General features: G+C 38.8%; 1 protein-coding gene across 1 annotated transcript in view; it reads left to right on the forward strand.

Moving 5' to 3' along the window:
* Positions 1 to 11314: 11314 nt before the first annotated feature.
* aldh1a3 (aldehyde dehydrogenase 1 family, member A3) overlaps positions 11315 to 20127 on the forward strand; it is a 30011-nt gene continuing 21198 nt past the window's right edge. Inside the window, exons 1-4 of the mRNA XM_036587249.1 lie at positions 11315 to 11469; positions 11692 to 11796; positions 13343 to 13483; positions 16316 to 16445. Coding sequence (XP_036443142.1) covers positions 11371 to 11469; positions 11692 to 11796; positions 13343 to 13483; positions 16316 to 16445 — 475 coding nt within the window. The 5' untranslated portion in view covers positions 11315 to 11370. The remainder of the gene's footprint in view (positions 11470 to 11691; positions 11797 to 13342; positions 13484 to 16315; positions 16446 to 20127) is intronic.

Here is a 20127-nt window from a genome sequence, read left to right on the forward strand (position 1 = left end):
TCCACAGAGCCTGACACCAGGATCCTCCAGACAGGGGTCGGCAACATGTGGCTCCGGAGCTGCTTTTTTACTGCCCTGTTGTGGCTCCACGGCAGAATTAGATTTGTAGGTAAAAATAAAATAATCCTCCTTTGCAGTAAAATAAAGCTCTGCTGATCATTCAACACAGTTTTAACAATAAATGGTCTTAAACACTGGAGTTAATGTAGCCTATAACTGCTAATTCACCAAAGGTTGGTGCACAGACTGCTGGTCACATAGCAATGCAGATAACAGTCTCATCTAGCTAGTGTCTAATGAAAAGGCAAAGAAAAAGATTTAAGATGAACATCGATCATTTGGAGGAGAATGGATTTATTTGCATTAATGATCACTCTGGCTGGTTTCCTGATAGGTTTAATCTGCAACGAGAAACTGTCAAACACTAAAAAGTCACAAATCTGAAGTCAGTTTTCCCGTTCCACCTTAAACAGTGCAGCAGTTACAGGTGGAATGGGAAAATTCAAACAAGAAGCTGCTGAATGAGAAGCGACTTCAGCCTCGTAAAAATCGAATGTTGAGAGACATTTTAGAAGAAACTATCCTACTTGCGGACTGTGTGCATGGATGTATATGTCTGTCTGTCTGCCCTGTGATGGACTGGCGATCAGTCCAGGGTGTATCCTGACTTTTGCCCAATGACAGGTGGGATAGGTTCCAGCACCTCCCCATGACCCAGAAGGATAAGCGTTTTTTAGATGTATCCTATTTGCAGGGCAAGAGACGTCAGCCTTCTGACTGGTCAGGGGAATGCTTAAGGAAGCATTACCCAAGATTAGGACCGCCCAGTTTAAATTGAGAGGAGAGAAGTGTGGCGAAATATATTGGTCATTTATTGGTCATTGGAACATTATTCAAAAGATATACTTAGTACATGTTTACTATTTGCCTGCATAAACAAGATTAACCTAATTAGAAAGAAAACACAGGTTTCTGGTTTCTAACTTAGGTTTCTGGGTCCTTATGTCGTGATTCTCACCAGGGATGTGTCATACTCTTGTGAGGCCCCTGGGCACAAGCATCTCTTGAGGCCCCCCACACTCTATGAGCAAACACATAAAAAGTAAGTAATGAATCAAAAAGGTACCGTAATGACTAGAAATGATTAGCTGATTAAAATAGGACCACCCCATCAAAGTTAAATAATTCTCCATAGTTTATCGGTTGTAGGTCCTGGTCCACATAGAACAGCACCTTCGTCCGGACTCAGAGGCGGTCCACCTATTAGTGACCTCTGCTCTACAGGAACAAACCAAAATATGACATTTTTCTGCACATTTTTTGTGCACAATTTCTATTCATTTGCTGAGTTTAAAATATTGTGAAAAAAAGTGGAACGTGACATAACTTTTGCACAGGCCACATTTTGTATTTTTTTTCCCAATATGTTAACCAGCGGGCCCAAAGTTTTATAACACACTTCTATAACCAAAGAATAGCTCAACCAGTTTGCTCATTTATCATCAACTGCTATATCTAATTTGCATTTTCATACACTGTTAGAAACAAAGGTTCTGTAAAGGTACATTTTTCACTCATCAAGGTGCAAACAATGTAAATGTTCCCTCAAAGGTACAACAGTGGTTTTAAGGTCCAGTTGTGTACCTTAAAAGTTTTTCCAGGTGAAAAAGTACATATTTGTATCTTTTCATAACCTAATGTTTTAAAACAGAGCAATAAAAAAGCCTGGAGACGAGACGGGGTGTGTGGAGTCAATACAACTTAGAAAATATAATTTCCATGGATTATGGTACAATTATACTCCCTGACTAAAGGTACTGAGATGTACTGTAAAGCTTCCCACCCCAGTGACAAGAGGGGAACTGCACCAGTGACAGTTTCATACCTTTATTTCTGAGAGTGTAGATTACTCAGTGCTATTTTTGGGGAAAAGTACTGCAGTACTTTTACTGCAGTCATTATTACACCAAAGTAACGATTCTTGTAGCGTATTTATTTATTTATTTATTTGAATAGAAATTATTAGTGTAGTGTGAGTGAATGCAGCTGAAGGTCAGTGATGGAGGTGGGGGGTGTAGAAGGCTGAGCTCACTGTTTTAGCACTCAAGGTCTCTGTGATAGAGCTCAGCCAGTACAGATAGATAAGAGACTGGAAGCATCTTTTTATCACCGTTTAGAATTCATAATCAAGCCCTCTGCAGAATGGCAGCCTTTGTCTTTCGCTCAGTGGGTTCACAGCTGGCTGTTATTATGGCTACTATGTAAAAAAAATGATCTGTTTGCTGTGCTTTCTTATCAATTTTATGTTGGAATAAAAAAAAATAAAATAAAAATGATGGTGAATCTGCAACTAAACAGCTTTTGTCAGCATGTCTTGTTGTAGATCAAATATGTGTTTTTGTTTTGTTTTGTGACTGACCAAACATGAATAGTGTTTATAATTATAATTGCTGCATAATTAAATGTAAACAAAGATGTAATCAAAGTCATTCAGAGTGGTTTGGTGTGAAACGCTCCGAGAAACTTACTGAGTCAGATTTGTTCACAGTGGTGGAGATAGGAACCAGACATCCACCTCTAAAAGCTCCCTCACAGAAAGTTATTACAGGAAATGATTTTAAATACACTGCCTGAAACGTTGAAATGTTTTGGGCCTAAAATGTATTTGTTTATTTATGGTGGAGGGATACACGCAGGGTGCTGTGAGGCAAAATAGTCCCCAAAGAAAACTTATTGTTCCAGATTTATCACTATTTTACGATCATCAACATTCCATATTAAACTTGGGTAGGTTCACTGGTGGTTTTGGATAGTAAATAAAATGGCTATATTTGTGCTGTAGTCATGGCAACCCCTGGTTCCTATCACCACCACTGAGTCTGTAAGTTTGTCTACCGTCAAACCAGTCTGAATAACTGTGCTTACATCTTAATGATTTAGTTATGTACAAGATGTGATAAATTGGTGGAAGTCCCCTGGAATAACTACTGGATCACCCACACGTCTATGAGGTGGTGACACGCTCAGTGGTCATCGTCTCTGACGCCCCCATTTTCATGTTTCTGGCTCCTTTAATTAACAAGCTTATTTTTGCCTGTTAAACCGAGGGCCCACTTAATTTAGGCTCGCAGGCCGCTGCGCCACTGTAACAGAATATTGCCATCTGCTCGAGTTTTGTTCCCTTTTATCCGGAATATTTTGCGCCAAACCCAAGTCCTCTTCATTCTCATGCAGGCCATTGAAAAGGCTCTTTGTCTGCAGGCCCATGCACACCTGGAGGGGGTTATCTCAGGATGACTGCTCCTCCGTGCTAACTCGGGCAGAGCGGACAGCGAGCCAGTGGCCGGTCTATAGCGGGCAGCGAGCCGCTTGGGCCAGCCAGACAGAGTATTCTACCACTGACCGCATGAGTGCTGAGATTGTGCAAGCAGTCACCCAATAACCCAGACAGTGCAGGGAATGTCACTTCACTGCTGGCACACATGGCTTTTGGGTAGTAGTGCAGTTTGAACCAGGATGTTGTTTTTTGTGCAGTTTAGCTAAAAAAAAGCTTGACTGTGCAGTGAAGAAGTGCTGCAGTGAATTTACTTGATTTTGTAGTGTGGGCCACACTGAGAAGAGAACAGTTGTCACTTGTTGAATGTATTTTTTGTGTTTCAGGCTTTTAGTGCCACATTTGTACTACCATCCTCTTTAAGTGTGGTTCAACTATCCACACACCGCATCTCCACTAAGAAGACCAGCAAAGGTTTACTTTTACTTTTGGGGGTATTTTTTCACTTTCTTACCTTGCTTTCAGTGTATATATGTCACTGTTGTCAGGACAAAACCTCTTCATTTCCATCCATCTTCATTTTTGTCATTTTTCAGTTTTTGACATAATTTGAAAATCTCTGTTGCCTTGTAAATATCACAATGAATGGCCCAAAATGTCCTTCTTCTGTAAAGTTATCATTTTGGAGATACGAGTTTTTTTTCCGACAGCAGTAATATGGTGTAATATACATATATATCTCACTGCTGTCAGAACAAAACCTCATATCTCCATTTTTATCTCCATGAAAATCCCTGTTGCCCTTTACATTGTGTGTAAATTTCATGATGAATGGACCAAAAGAAACGACCCAAAATAGCTTGGAAAAAAGTCTCATTCCATTGATTTACATTAAAAATAAAGTAGGTTTTTACTATCTCCTCCAGTAAAGTTATCATTTTGAAGATACAATGTTTTATTATTTAAGGTTATATGTGTGTGTGTGTGTGTGTGTGTGTGTGTGTGTGTGTGTGTGTGTGTGTGTGTGTGAATATATATGTAAGAACAAAACCTTGTATGTCCAAAAAAGTAACTTCACAGGAGAAGGAAAAACACATACACTGACATATATATATGTCAGTGTATGTGTTTGTGAAATCCAGACAAATGTGCAAGGTGGTCAGCAGGGACAGTTGTAACACAGTATTATTATTGCACTCGTGGTAAATTTTGTAACTTGCTCTGGAATAAATTTAATAGTTTTTGGTAAATCCAAAACTTTCAGTAACATCAACTTTCAAACTACTTACTTTCTCTGGTTTTCCTGTTGTTGTTAAATCACTCGTCTATTATTACTCTTGTTGTGTTTCTTATTGTTACTTTTCATCTTATGAATGCAATTCTAAAAAAAAAAATAAATAAATAAAACTGAAATGAAAGACTATTTCTTGTAGCGTGAGGCAACAAATGAAGTGAGGATTCAATAACTTGTTAAAAATGATGGTGCATTAGTTTTGCTTGAAGAAAAAAAAATCTTACACATTGTAAATACGTAATGCCACTAAAAGATCAGATTAGAAAAATATAACATTTAATAAATATTTACATTTGCTGTTTTATTATTGTTGTTATTATTCTAAAGGCCAGTTTACGGTATAACAAAGGACTGCTGTTACAGTACAAATGGCACTGTTACAGCTGTCTCTGGTATGAACAAAATACATGGGTGCTAGTTTTTGCAGGCTTAGTGTGGGTCATGTAAACTATCTACATGTGTTTTTGACTCTGAATTTGTTAGAAGACACATAAAAGAAAAATAGAAAAAATCTGATATCTACCTGCAGTGTTTGTGTGACAGTGCAAGGAACAATAAATGTGGCACTCATTCTACCTGTTGTTTCCATATTAAAGGGAAATTCCACGTATTTTCCAAAATTTCTACATTCAATGTGAAATGGTTGATTGCTGATAGAGACTCAGATGTCTTTACAGTGGTGGTGATAGGATTCAGGGGTCACCATGACTACTACACAAGTATAGCCATTTTATTTACTATCCAAAAGCACTGAGCTTTTATGGAATGATGATGATAGTAAAATATGAAAAAATGCCCTGCATGTACCTCTCCACCATAAACTGATTTAAAAATATGTTTTAGGCCAAAACCATATTGTAAAACTACTGTAAAACAGACATCACTTTCTGTGAGGGAGCTTTTAGAGGTGGATGTCTGGTTCCTGTCACCACCACTGTGAACAATACTGGATCACCAAGTTTCTCTAGAACAGAGCATTTCATACCAAACCACTCTGAATGAATTTGATTACATTTTAACCATTTAATTATGCAGATTTTTTTTTAATGAACACTTTTTCCTTCTCCTATAAAGTATTGTTTTTCAGAGATATGGGGTTTGGTGACAGCAGCAACAACATAGTAAATTCTTCCACTGACATTAATATTAGTAGCCTTTGTTGACTTATTGCATCTCCAGTGATGTCAAAAAATAAACTATTTCACTTGAATCTAATCCAGTCATCTGTAAACTCTGTCTTCAAAGGAACTGGTGGCCATTAAATCCTTTTATGTTGTTGTATTCAACAGAGTGATGATACTCTGAATAAACCATTAAACAGTGTCTATTCAGGCCTTTGTTGCGATGCTTCTGTTGCATTTTTTAAGGGTGCAGTCATTACAATTAGCTGGCTAATGCTCCTAAATGGCCCTGAAGCATGTAGGGGGGAAAAAACTTGACCTTCATTAAAAAGGTGTGGAATGCCAATTAACCGGAGCAGCCAAGCTTAGAGGCCGAGGGCACCTGCCTCCGCTTTCCCATGACAAGTTAGATATTCTTTTGGGCCAGTGTGACAGACAAACTTGGTGGGTCGCTAAACTCTCTGAGAATGCTGAACAATTAGTTGTGGGATTTTTTTAATTGTCTACAGGCTCTGTTGGTACTACTAGCCAAGTTTAGCACAGGACGCAAGATTGTTGGAATATTGGTGGTGGAAACCCCTCTTTCCCTTTCTCTGCACTCTGCTTCCTGTCTTCCTCCCACTTGATCCCTCCTCACCTCGGCCTCATTAGGAAGTATTAGCAAAGCCACTGAAGTGAGAAATAGGCCCTGCAAGAGGCCCTAAAAGACCAATCGTCAGTCTGCTTGTGGGCATGAACTACAAGCGCAGGTGGTGGAATACAACTAGCCAGTTCTAGCATAAGCTATTCCCAGTGCAGCAAGAATGAACACTAGCCAGTTCTATTGGCCTAGTTCTAGCAAAAGATAAGGGATATACTAGCCAATCCTAGCTCAGGAACCAAGACACAGTGAGCCAATCTAAGCACAGGAAGTTGTTTTAGTAATAGTCAATCCCAGTACAGGTGGTAGGATAATATTAACCAGTCATAGAGATGGAATGTGTTTGCTCATTCAAGCAACAACAGAGAACATGACATAATGTGTCAGTAATGCAGTATTACTAGCTGATTCTATTGCAGGACATGAACTACTGCTAGCTAATCCCAATGCAGTAAGATGGAAACTACCCCAGGCAGGAAAATACTAGCCAATCCTATACTAGCCAATGTTAGCCCAAGAGATGTGATACTACTAGCCAATCCCAGCACAGGATGCAGGAAAAGTTTACCTCATCAGAAAAATACTAGCCAATCTCAGAGTAGCCAATTAATAAGCTCAAAATTCATGCTGGTTTAAGGTTAGCGCAATAGGTGCGAAACACCTACACAAAATTAGTGCAAGATTGTGATACTACTAGCCAACCCCAGCAAAGGAAGCGTGACATTATTAGCCAATAGCCAATCCTAGCACAGAAGGTCCTACCCCATCCTAGTGCAAGACATGAAACTACTAGCCAATCCCAGCACAGGACATGAGAGTTAATCCTACTGCAAGAGATGATACTACTAGCCAATCCTAGCACAGGACGAGATAGCTAATGCTAATGAAAGAGATGATACTACAATCCCAGCACAGGAGGTGATAGCTAATGCTAGTGCAAGAGATGATACTACTAGCCAATCCCAGCACAGGAAGTTGGACACTATTAGCCAATAGCAAATCCTAGCACAAAGGTGATATCACTAGCTAGCCCTAGTGCAGAATGTGGGATTTGTTAGGATATTGCTGGGGAAAAAAATAACACTACCCTTTTATTGTGTCAAAATTTATGCTAATTGCTTAGTATTTTTCATCCCATAACCCTTCTAGAGTACTCAACATCTTATAACAGCTTATTATTGTATTTGGTTTCCCTTCTGCACATTAGTCAGTGGGGTTGTGAGAGATTAACTGGAATTTTAACCCTTGCTAGAGTATAGAATTCTGTTTGGTAGTTAGTGTGTTCCACACCATTAGCTCGCAGCATCAAATGTAGCAGAATTCAATGCATGTTCATGTGGGACTACAAAATTCTAGTGCACAACAATAAACATCTGTGTAGACTTTCTGTGCCAGGAATTCCATAACATTTACTCAGAAACCACACGTTTGTTCAGAAACAGCAAACATAAGTCACAGTTCCATTCACTTGTTGAGTGTTGATTTTCATTGCAGTAATGTATGTCTTCTGTGTAATGTTTACGCTCACACCACAGCGTGTTTATTAACTAGCTAATGGCCAACAAATGGTCCAAGTCACAAGCTTTTCAGCATCATGAAACCAAATGCATTTCTTCTAGTAGGGATGGCACAGAATTGTGCATCAACTGCAGCAGCTTTATTAGCATACATTTAAGTATTGGCAATCTTGGGTTCTTGGTAAAATGCACTAGCTAGAACCACCAGTATAACACAGTACGCCAGTCGGAACATAGCTGAAGTGCCGGCACGGGCCGTGAGAGTGATGATGGGCCCTGATAGTCGCGCCTGCAGCCATACCATACTCCCTCGGCCTCATTAGGAAGTGTTAGCAAAGCCGCTGAAGTGAGAAATGGGCCCTGCGAGAGCTTTGCTGTCCCTCATTAAACTTCGACAAGAAGAGTGACAAGAAGCAACGGAGGGGAAACAATGGTGACAGTGTCTGAGAAACGAGCCCGGAGCTGGGAAAGGGGCTTTTTGTCCCGCCGAACAAAAGCATTTGTTTGCATGCGTTCAACTCCATTCAGCCTCACCAGGCCCAGGTGCAAAAAACCAATTCGGCGATGAACATCAGAAGTGATCCCACCTTTGGCCCGCAAGTCGCCTCCAATCTGGCCCTCGGCGCCCAGATCAAAGGTACTTTGGTACAGTGTAAATATTGGGCTGGAGAATTAATTCACACTTGTTATTTCCATGGCTTGACACCAGGACACGGCCAATAATTTTGGAGTGAGGGCAAAAGAGAAGCCGGCTACTACTAACATTAGCACTTTATTGGAAGTTTGTTGGAAAGGTTTTAAGACAACCTTCATAGCCGTGATCTTGATCTATGCTGCCTAATTTACAGCTTCAGAACAGCATCACAGCGCATTTGGGTTTATCTATGCGAAGATAGTTACTTGACATGCCTCATAGAACATATCACTGTTGTCGGAAGAAGACCTCAAAAATCTCCAAAATGATAACTTCACCGGAGAAGGAAAAAATATACCTTACTTTCAATGTAAGTCAATGGAACCAGACTTTGTCCAAGTAATTTTGGGCTGTTTTCTTTGGTTCATTCTTCACGAAATGTACACACAATGTACAGGGCAACAGGCATTTTCAGATTATGTCAAAAACTGAAAAATGTCAGAGACCACCCCTTCATTTATTTAATTTCCAGTCAGTCAAAAGTACTATTAGTATTAAATTATTAGTACTGAATTATTCAATCAGATTTAAGATAATCCACTGGGGAAAGTCAAAAGAGAATTGGTGAAAAAAAACGAGAGATTCCAAAACTCCAAAAACTGGAGATTTTCAAAAATTATTGAACTTACAGAGAACAACCATGCAAAACCATCAACACTGTCCCCATCAGATAAACAGCACTTAAAGCTTTCATCTTTGACAGAGAGGAGAAAATCAAGCTGCTTCAGATCTGAAAACTACAGAAATCTACAGGTGTTTCTGTCCATCCTCCCACTGTGAGAAGACAACTCAGCACTATGGGTCTGAAAGGATGTGTAGCTGTCAAGAAGCCTCACTGAGAAAAGCAGACAGACACATCATACAAAGAAGCTGAACAATGGACTGACCACCCAAAAGTCAAGACCTCAACATCACTGAATGTGTTTGGGTACTTGAAAATGAAAGAAACTTATCAACCAAACTCTAAGATGAACCTTGGAGGTGTGGAAAAACATCACTGCAGATTTCTTTGAGAAACTGAAGCTCTAATAAAGATAAAATAAAAACAGGCATGATTCTGTACTGGACATCACTGCACTGGCTCAGGAACACTTCCAGAAATCATTGTCTGTGAATACAGTTCGCCATGCCATCCACAAATGCAAGTGAAAGCTGTATCATGCAAAGAAGAAGCCATATATAAACTGGATCCAGAAACACCACCAACTTCTCTGGGCCAAGAGAATCCATTTAAGATTTAAGATTAAGATTTGGATTTAAGTGGAAAAGTGTCCTGTGGTCCAATGAATCAAAGTTTTAAATTTTTTTCTGAATAATGGACACTGCATCCTCCAGGCTAAAGACCACCCAGCTTGTTATTAGCACACAATTCAAAAGTCAGCATCCATGATGGTATGGGGAAGCATTAGTGCACATGTGATCTGTGAAGGCACCATTAATGCTGAACAAAATATATAGGTTTTGGCAACATATGCTGCCATCTAGACAATGTCTTATTCAGGGAAGGCCTTGATTATTTCAACCAGACAATGATAAACTACATACTGCATCTATCACAACAGTATGGCTTCCCAGAAGAAGAGTCCAGGTGCTGAACTCATCATGAAACAAAATCTACATAACTGTCTGTCTAACTGTTTTTCTGTCTCTCTGTCTATCTATCTATTTATCTATCTGTCTATCTATCTATCTATCTATCTATCTATCTATCTATCTATCTATCTATCTGTTTGTCTATCTATCTATCTATCTATCTATCTATCTATCTATCTATCTGTCTGTCTGTCTATCTCTCTGTCTCTCTGTCTGTATGTCTGTTTGTCTATCTATCTGTCTATCTATCTATCTATCTAGCTGTTTGTCTATCTATCTATCTGTCTATCTATCTATCTATCTGTCTGTCTGTCTGTCTGTCTATCTATCTATCTATCTATCTATCTATTTATCTATCTGTCTGTCTGTCTATCTATCTATCTATCTATCTATCTGTGTCTATCTATCTATCTATCTATCTATCTATCTATCTATCTATCTATCTGTCTGTCTGTCTGTCTACCTTTCTGTCTGTCTGTCTTTCTATCTATCTATCTATCTATCTGTCTGTATGTCTGTTTGTCTATCTATCTATCTATCTATCTATCTATCTATCTGTCTGTCTGTCTGTCTACCTTTCTGTCTGTCTGTCTTTCTATCTATCTATCTATCTATCTATCTATTTATAGACCTGTCTGTCTGTCTGTGTATCTGTAGTTGTTTGCGTGGTCTGGTTTATTTAGTTTGATGTTCTGAGTGTAAGTAAGTGAACTCATCCTCTACAGTGAACACATTTCCGCACAATCGCTGTTTATCTGCTGATTGTAACAATTCAGAATTGGAAAATATCAAATATAAAATGTGGCAGAAATTTTGGCACATTTAATATGTTATATTACTTTCTCAAATAAACTGTGAGCTAGAATGTGTTTCTTGTAGAGGTATATCTTTAGGATTTCGATTCTTTTTATCAGCCTCACTGAGCACGTGGCGCGGCCTCACTGGAGACACTGTGTATCATCAATATGCAAAGCTGACCGAGGGCGACCATTTGGACAGGTCCTGATGGCGGTCACTGCAGCTTTGAATGTTTATCGTGCTCACGTGTTGAGGAGGAAGGTGAGGTGGGCGGTTGTGAGGCAGGGCATTGGGAGGGGCGGAGTCTGTGTGTGTGAGTGTGTGGTGGTGGTGGGGGGGGGGCTTTAAAAGCTCTAATAAACGGCGCTATCATGCTTACTGACCACAGCACTGCACGTCGCTTTATCTTAAACGCTAGTGTCGACCGGTTTGCCCTGTTATGGCACAGAACGGGACCACAGAGAACGGAGTGCCGCCAAACCCCGCTGCTCTGCCTTTACCCCAGCCCTGCAGGCTCTCAGAGATCAAGCACACCAAGGTAAGAGCATCCGCCGGACTTTACTGGACTTCGCTTGGCTGTAATTACCCGGAGCAGCAGTGGAGCTCTGCGTAACGGCAGGTTTACGCGCGTACAAGTGAGACGCTGAGCTGCTGTCCTGTTCTGTCCAGTCAGTAAAGCAGAGCTGAGTTACTAGTACAACGGCTTAAACTCGCAGCACGTGTTCACAGGCTGATTCATTCATCTTTCTCAAATGTGCAGCTTTTTATCAACAACGAATGGCAGAACTCAGTGAAAGGAAAGACTTTCCCCACCTTCAACCCCGCAACAGGTGAAAAGATCTGTGACGTGGAGGAGGCGGATAAAGTAAGATGTGGAGTTTTTACTTTCTCTTCTTTAATGAGAATATAATGAACCCTGAGGCTGTTAAATGTGTGAACAGTGTAAGGAACAGCTGTCTTGCCTTTTGTGTAGCCTACATAGATTTACATCCCAGATCCATCATAATATGAGCTTGTTTTGGCATCACTTAAAGGGGAATTCCACCGATTTTCCAAAATTTCTATATAATTCAGTGGTCGAGAGTCATTCAGAGTGGTTTGGTGTGAAGTGGTTCATTGTAGAGAAACTTTCAGACTCTTCTTTCTTTACAGTGGTGGTGATAGAAACCAGGGGTCCTGATGGTTATGATGCAAATATATTATCTGCCCAAAGTAACTAATAAACATATATGTGTCTTCATCAGTATATGTGTATATATTTCACTGGTGTTGAAAGTAAACCTCCATATCTTTTCAGTTTTTGACATAATTTAAAAGTACCTGTTGCCATTTACATTGTAAATTTACGTGTAAATTTCATGATGAATGGACCAAAAGAAATGGATCAAAATGACCTGGAAAACGTTTGGTTCATTAAACGTTACATTACATTAAAAGTGAAGTATGTTTTTTCCTTCTTCTGTAAAGTTCTCATTTTGGAGATACAAGGTTTTGTTCCAACAGCAATATGTACATATATATATGTATCTCCATTTTTGTCGATTTTTATTTTCTATTTCAACACACCAGATGTCCTTTATGTTATGTGAGAATTTCATGATGAATGGATCAATAGAAATGCTCTAATAATACTTGGAATAAAATCTCTTTATGTTGAATTACATTGAAAGGTAAGAGTGTTTTTGTCTTCTCCTGTAAAGTTACTATTTTGGAGATACTGTTTCTTTAGACAGCGATGCTACGCATATATATATATATATATATATATATATATATATATTCCTGGATTTCAAAAACTAAATATTTGGCCAAAACATTCTCAAAACAATCATAAAACAGTGTCTCAGTCATCAGGCGCATAACTAATATCATTCATAACCATTTGATGTAATAACTTTCTATGAGGATACTTTTAGAGGTGGACGTCTGGTTCCTATCACCACCACTGTAAACAATTCTGGCTCATGTTTCTCTAGAATGGAGCATTTCACACCAAACCACTCTGAGCGGCATTGTTTACATGTAATTGAACTATGAAAATGTTGAAAAATCAGTGAAATTCCTCTGATTTCAATAGACTCAACATTTGATGATAATCTCACTTACACTGAAAAGTGCTGCACTGAATTAGCTGAATTACGTATATCACAGAACTACTCAGTTCTACCCAAAAGTAAATAAACCAAAAGGCAAAATTGTGTTGAATCATTTTAATTCAGTCCACCACTTTTTTTTTTCAGGGCACTTGCTGTTTTAAGTTAAAACAAGATGTATAACAATGTGATAACATTATTACTAAACATCGTTCTATTGAAACAGCTGAAAATGTTGAGCTTCCACATGTAGAAAGTGATGCTCTTTCTTCATTGACGCCTGTGAACAAGCCATAGCCTGAGCTCTGTCTTTCCCAGGCTGACGTGGACAAAGCAGTGGAGGCCGCGAAGGCAGCGATGAAGAGGGGCTCTCCGTGGCGAAGGATGGACGTGTCCAGCCGTGGCCGATTGCTGCACAGACTGGCGGAGCTGCTGGAGAGGGACCGGATCGTGCTGGCCGTAAGTGGAAACAGTAGGCTAATCTCCCCGGCCCTCTTTACGCCCGTCTGAGCGCATCCGTCAGACGCTGCTGCAGGTGTTAGTATTGGCACCGAGGCTAAATCTGAAGCTGCCTCCAATAGAGGACGAGAAAAAATGGACAGTCACAAAGAATGGGCACTTATTTTCAGTTTAAACACTTCAACGTTCATTAGTACAGTGCAGACTAGGGATATATCTGTGGTTTCTCTAATGCGTTCATCAGTTTTAAAGCTCTGTTATGAAGATATTCATATTCATCAGCGAGAAGCTTTTATTATGTTCAAGAATTTTGCCAACTGTTGTGCAACTTGTTGTAGAAAGCAGCCAGCTTCAAATTTTGGAAATGGCACTGGCAGGAAGGCAGGATGAAATCATGAGCAAAATTCTTTCTCACGCTGCTAATGCATGCACTTTCCTGTCGCCGTGTGCAAAAGTTTTGGCTCCCCTGGCGAAAATCAGTGTTTGTTGATTTGAAGTGAAAATAAGGTGTTTTTAATGCACAATTGCTGTTTATTTCCTGAATTTAACATACTGGGAAAGTGATAAACAGAGTGGCCTGTGCAGAATTTATGGCACATTTTATATATCTGTATATTTTTATGCTAAACTCCACAGATAAATAGAAATTGTGCACATAAACTGGCAGAAAAATGCAACTTTTAGGTTCCCTACAGAGAACTAATTTTCACTTAAATCCGCAGACTTTGTTCAAACTTTTGCATATGACTGCACTTCTTATTTCTGTTTTTATGCATTTATTTATTTAAGCTACGTTTGCATTGCCTATTACACAATCATGCTGCCAGATCATATAAGAGCTGGTACTTGTGAATGAAATGTTACAGATGCAGGAGCAGTATTTTAAGCCGGCTAATTGCAAACATGCGCTGTGATTCCGTAGCGGAGTAGAGCTAATTACAGTAACTCCAATTACTGTTAGGGAAAAAACAACAAGAAATAGGTAAAAGTAATTTGGATCAGATGTTTTTCCTTATCAACACATCAGCGCGCTCCTCTGCAGTCGGATCAGGGGCTGCTGTAACCGGGATCAGATTTAAAGCGGGTCTGTTAAGTCGAGGGTCCGCGAGGGTGCCAGTGTGCTGATTGACTCTCCCAGGGTTTGCGGAGCTGGATGAACAGAAATGCAGTCATGAGCCCAGCAGTCCGTTTCACTGTGACAGATTTGGTGGATGCTTTGTTACTCCAGATAATGAACAGAGGGCAGATTGATCACTTGATGTTTAGACTATGTTGTTCTTTATCGTACTTCAGTAACCACCATGTTCGACCCCAGCGCAGTGGCTCTCCAGAGGATGACCGCTGCCAGCCAGCTACACTTTTCTTCTGTTTGGGCTGCTTCTGTTTACTCTAATTGTATTTGTTTCATTTCTGGACCGTATTAAATGCTTGGCGTTTCTGATGCATATAAAATAAAAGTTGCGCTGTAGGGTTTTTGACATTGTCCAAGAGTTTAGTGGAAATTCCCAAATACAGTCGCATGCAGAAGTTTGGACACCCTTAGCCAGAATACATGTTTTGTTGATATTCTTAATTTTTTGCATATTTTAGTGGACAATTTTTATCTTTTTGCTGGATTTTACAGAAAGCCAGAGAGGCCATGAGGTAGTTATAATTTCTGGATTGTTATCTTGAGATAATGAGTTAATTATCTTGTGATCTCAAGATAACAAAGTTGTCATCTTGAGATCACAAGATAATTAACTCATTATCTCAAGATAACAATCCAGGAAATTACAACTACCTCTTGGCTTCTTTGGACTTCCATAAAAAGTTGTTATCTTGAAATAATGAGTTAATTATCATGTGATCTCAAGATAACAAAGTTGATTAACTCGTTATCTCAAGATAACAATCTCAAGATAACAATCCAGAAAATTAGAACCACCTAATGGCCTCTCTGGACTTCTGTAAAAAGTTTTTATCTTGAAATAATAAGTTAGCAATCTTGTTTTCTTACGATAATCAGTTAATTATCGTATGGTCTCAGGATAACAAAGTTGTTATCTTGAGATCACAAGATAATTAACTCATTATCTCAAGATAACAATCCAGAAAATTAGAACTACCTCATGGCCTCTCTGGTCTTCTCTAAAAAAGTTATTATCTTGAAATAATGAGTTAATTATCTTGTTATATTGAGATAATGAATTAATTATCTTGTGATCATGAGATAATAAAGTTGTTGTCTTGAGATCAGAAGATAATTAACTTGTTACCCCCAGATAACAATCCGGGAAATTATAATTACCTCTTGGCCTCTCTAGACATGTGTAAAAAGTTGTTATCTTGAAATAATGAGTTAGTTATCTTGTTATCGTCAGTTAATGAGCTAATTATCTTGTGATCTCAAGATAACAACGTTTCTATCTTGAGATCACAAAGTAATTAACTCGTTATCTCAATCTCAATATTGCTATCTTATAGCAAAAACATTGTGTGTAGTTTTTGCTTCCAGTATGTTAAATTCAGAAACTAAACACTATCTGTGCATAAAAGTGTGCACTAGTGTGTTTTTCTGAGGGTGTGTTCACTTATTTTCACTCACAAAATCAGCAAAACATTATTTAACCAGGAGGTGCAAACTTTTGCATATGACTGTATGAGCATGCATTTCAGTTTTGCCTCACTAGAAATACTGAAACATGATAAAATGTGACATTTATTCCCTTAAAGTTCAACTGACTGACCTTTAAAATGTTGACAGAATTCTTTCACTTCTTTATGTTGATGATAAAGTGTCTGTAGATGATTCTGACTATTCTGTACTTAACAAACTCATTCCTTTTCCAGACTATGGAGTCGATGGACAGTGGGAAACCCTTCCTGCAGTCGTTCTTTATTGATCTGGATGGAAGTATCAAAACGCTGAGATACTACGCAGGCTGGGCTGATAAGATCCATGGCAAAACCCTGCCAGTGGGTGAGTGAGCAATTAGACGTATGCATAATGGCGCATACCATGTCTGTTTACTTCATATCAGATGTTTGTCCGAGTATAGAAATTCATCCATGTGTGATAACGCATCATTCTGCAGGTTATTAAATTGTTTTTAATGTTATAACTGTCTGTAATAACATGCAATGAAATATGCACTCATTGTTTTGGCAGAAATTAAATACTCAGGCTATTTTCAAATGTTAAAATTAAACAAATATTGGTTTATAGTTTCTATTGCCTGTATTCCACTATATGCAGTACTGTGCAAAAGTCAGAGACCCCCCCCTTATTTATTTAATTTCTAGTCAAAACAGCCATTCAGTGCATTTTTTTCAACATCAGAAAAAAGCAGAAAACAAATATTTAACAGAAAATTACAGTTCAAAAGTTCAGTCTTAGAAGTTGGTTTTGCATTTTCAGCTTCTCATCATCCAAATAATCCCACATTCAGTGATATTAAGGTCTGGACTTTGGAGTTTTGACTTGAAATGAAATAATTGAAGGGTTGTCTCTGACTTTGACAGAACCGTAGTACCAAAATAATCTAATTAAACTGAACTGAACGGTGCTGAAATTTTATTTCATGACGTAATCGAATCGTTGTGAGGTCGGAGATTTACAGCCCAGTTATCTCTCAGTGCAGTAAAACAGTTGCATCTCCTGCACTGGCGTCCAGAGAGACGAGCTGATGAGCTGATCCCTTTAGTCCTGGGTGGTATCTCATCCCCCGCTCTAGCTCTTCCTCTCCGCCAGTGTTCCTGTCACTCCAGGAGATCCAATAGACAAAACAAGCTACCCTCTTTCCTCCTGATTAGATTCAAATAAAGCGTTAAAAGACGAAAGGGCCCCGAGCACAAAGGGAAAAGGAAGAGGCTCTGATCCTAATCGCTGAGGTGCAACCGCGAGGACCGCGGCCGGGCTGGAGGAGCAGCGGATCAGCACCTGGCTGAAGCCGCTCAATCCCGACAGGGACGACTCTGTCGACTCTTGGCGTTCCGAAACAATTACTTTATTGATTTGGAATGATTTATCGGCAAGGCCTATTCCTCAGTCACACAAATAGAGCTCATAAAGATACAATACAGGCAATAATAAACAAACTAACGCATTTAAATAAATTCAAATAAGGGCTTAATGGACAGACATTAAAGGGCCCATGTCCTACATTATTCTTGCATTTTATTTTTTCCTAGTCCACTTTTATGTGGTTTTATGTATCAAAACAGTCCCGATTTATTTTAACATTATCATTTGCAACTTTTCCTTATCCTTTAAAGTCAAACAGTTTCTGTCTCTGTGACTTTAAGACTGATATATATATGTAAATGAGCTCTGTTCTCGTTGGCTGCCCTGTATCGTGCTTCATTTGAAAGCAGTCTGTGCTGAAACACTCCTTATAACTTTATTCTTTGTAACTTGTGGGTGGGGCTAAACTGTAGGCTGAATGGGCAGATATATGTAAAAGTCTTGTTTTTTGTGACATCACAAAAACAATAAATTCTAAAAGGCTGCTTTTGCAGCTCAGTTTCCATATATGGATTGTATGGAATGAGAAGTGAATGCTACAATTTGAAACTTTCACAATGTCTACGTACAGCACAGTGAGAAATTTGTGGTTTTCCATGATATGGACCCTTTAAATTGAAAGAATTTCTAAAAATAATTTTAAAAAATTACAAACAAATTACATTAGGAGGTTAACTATAACTAACTGTATTTATGTGTACAATATGAAATATGAAAAAATAATGCACTGAATTTACTTCAATTCAAAGATTTACATCTACTTATTAACATATCTAAGTAAGTTATAATGTATTATTTTAATAGTATAATATTTTATTCATGTGGAAATTATTACAAAGATCTGAATTCAGTGCTGCTTTTTCTTCAGTTTAATGTCATATTTCTCCTCCAGTGAAATCTACTGTAAATCAAACGGGGCTTAACAGTTTACTATGTAATGAAAACACGCTTGATCTTTAAACCGGCTCAGTGTGTGTCCCCCCCTCAGCCACTCATCAGCCATGTAAATGTAACCTTTGATAAGCAGATCGGGGAGTTCAGTAGAAAAGGGCCGGCGGCCGATGCCAGGCAGAGATGAGCATTGTGGGAAGGGAGTCACCGTGTCTGTAATCCCGCCGTGCGCTGAAACTCGAGAAGGTCACGCCGCTGAGAGGTCTGCTTTAGCAGATTAACAGGCGTGGCTCCTTCATATCCGTGCGGGGGTGACACCTGAAATGTCATGCATGTGTGGGTGGGATGTTCTCCCAGAAGAGAAGGCAGCACAGGAGGACAGAACGGCTTTAGTGTTCTCTGATGGGGGGCTGGTTCGTTTACACTGACCTGAAGAATGTTCGTTTTGATTATTAGCTCGTTTACACTTCACTAAAGTGTATTAGCTTTGATTACACAGTTTGATTCATTTGCTTCAGTCAGTAAGAAGTCAGTAGGTGCACTTAAACAGCACTGCTTGCTTTCACTTGGTTTTAAGTTGTGCCTGTTCATTCGATAGAGCTGCCTCTACAGGACTCTAGACAGAATTTCACAAATTAAATGTACTCCAGTTATCCATCAATTTGCTGCTGTCGGAAGAAAACCTTGTATCTCCAAAATGGTAACTTTACAGGAAAAGGAAAAAACATACTTCACTTTTGATGTAAGTCAATAGAACCAGACATTTTTCCAAGTCATTCTGGGCCACGTCTTTTGGTCCATTCGTCATGAAATTTACAAACTATGTAAAAGGCAACAAGTATTTTCAAATTATGTCAAAAACTGAAAAACAACAAAAATAGATATATAGATATAAGAGATTTTCTTCCAACCGCAGCGAATGAATCATGATGCAAAGACAAGCAGTGATTTTCAAAAATACTTTACAATTACAAAGCCAGCACAACACAGCATGTTTATGCCATCTAGAAGTTTGTTCTAGAATATTCCATTGGTCACTGTGCCTTCAAGGTTGATATATATATATATATATATATATATATATATATATATATATATATATATATATATGCACAAATGAGCTCTATATTCTGATTGGCTGCCCTATCATGTGCCTCAATTGAAAGCCAGTCCTTATAACCTCATTCTTTGTAACTTGTGGGTGGGGCTAAACTGCTGTAGGCTGAATGGGCGAATAATATGTAAATATGTATTTGTATGTATTTGTAATATGCATTGCAGTGCTGTTCTCTTTCTCTACACTCTTTAAAAAAATGAGCTATGCCATTGTAGAACCACTTTTGGTTCCCTCAAGAACCATATCTGAAACAAAGATATGTGAATATGACCAACTTTTAAATGGCCTAAAGAGTAACATAAAGGTTCTATACCAGTAAAGCCTTTACATTATGTGGAGAGTCTTCAAACTTCACACTAACATATCTCGGTTACAGAAATGGTTCTCCAAACAATCATCCATTGAAAGTTCTTTGAGGAACCATAAGGGGTTCTTATATGACATTGTGCAAAGAACCCTTTTTGTCAGCATTTAGGACAGTATTTGTAGACAAATACACACCTAGCATTTCTTCTGAAATGAAGGGTATTAATAGAGACTTTGCTGCATTAACAGCCTTTACACTAGATGTTGGAACATTGCTGTGAGGATTTGATTGCATTCAGTCACAAGAGCATTAGTGAGGTCAGG

Source organism: Colossoma macropomum, unplaced genomic scaffold, assembly GCF_904425465.1.
Source record: "Colossoma macropomum unplaced genomic scaffold, Colossoma_macropomum, whole genome shotgun sequence".
Taxonomy (NCBI): Eukaryota; Metazoa; Chordata; class Actinopteri; order Characiformes; family Serrasalmidae; genus Colossoma; species Colossoma macropomum.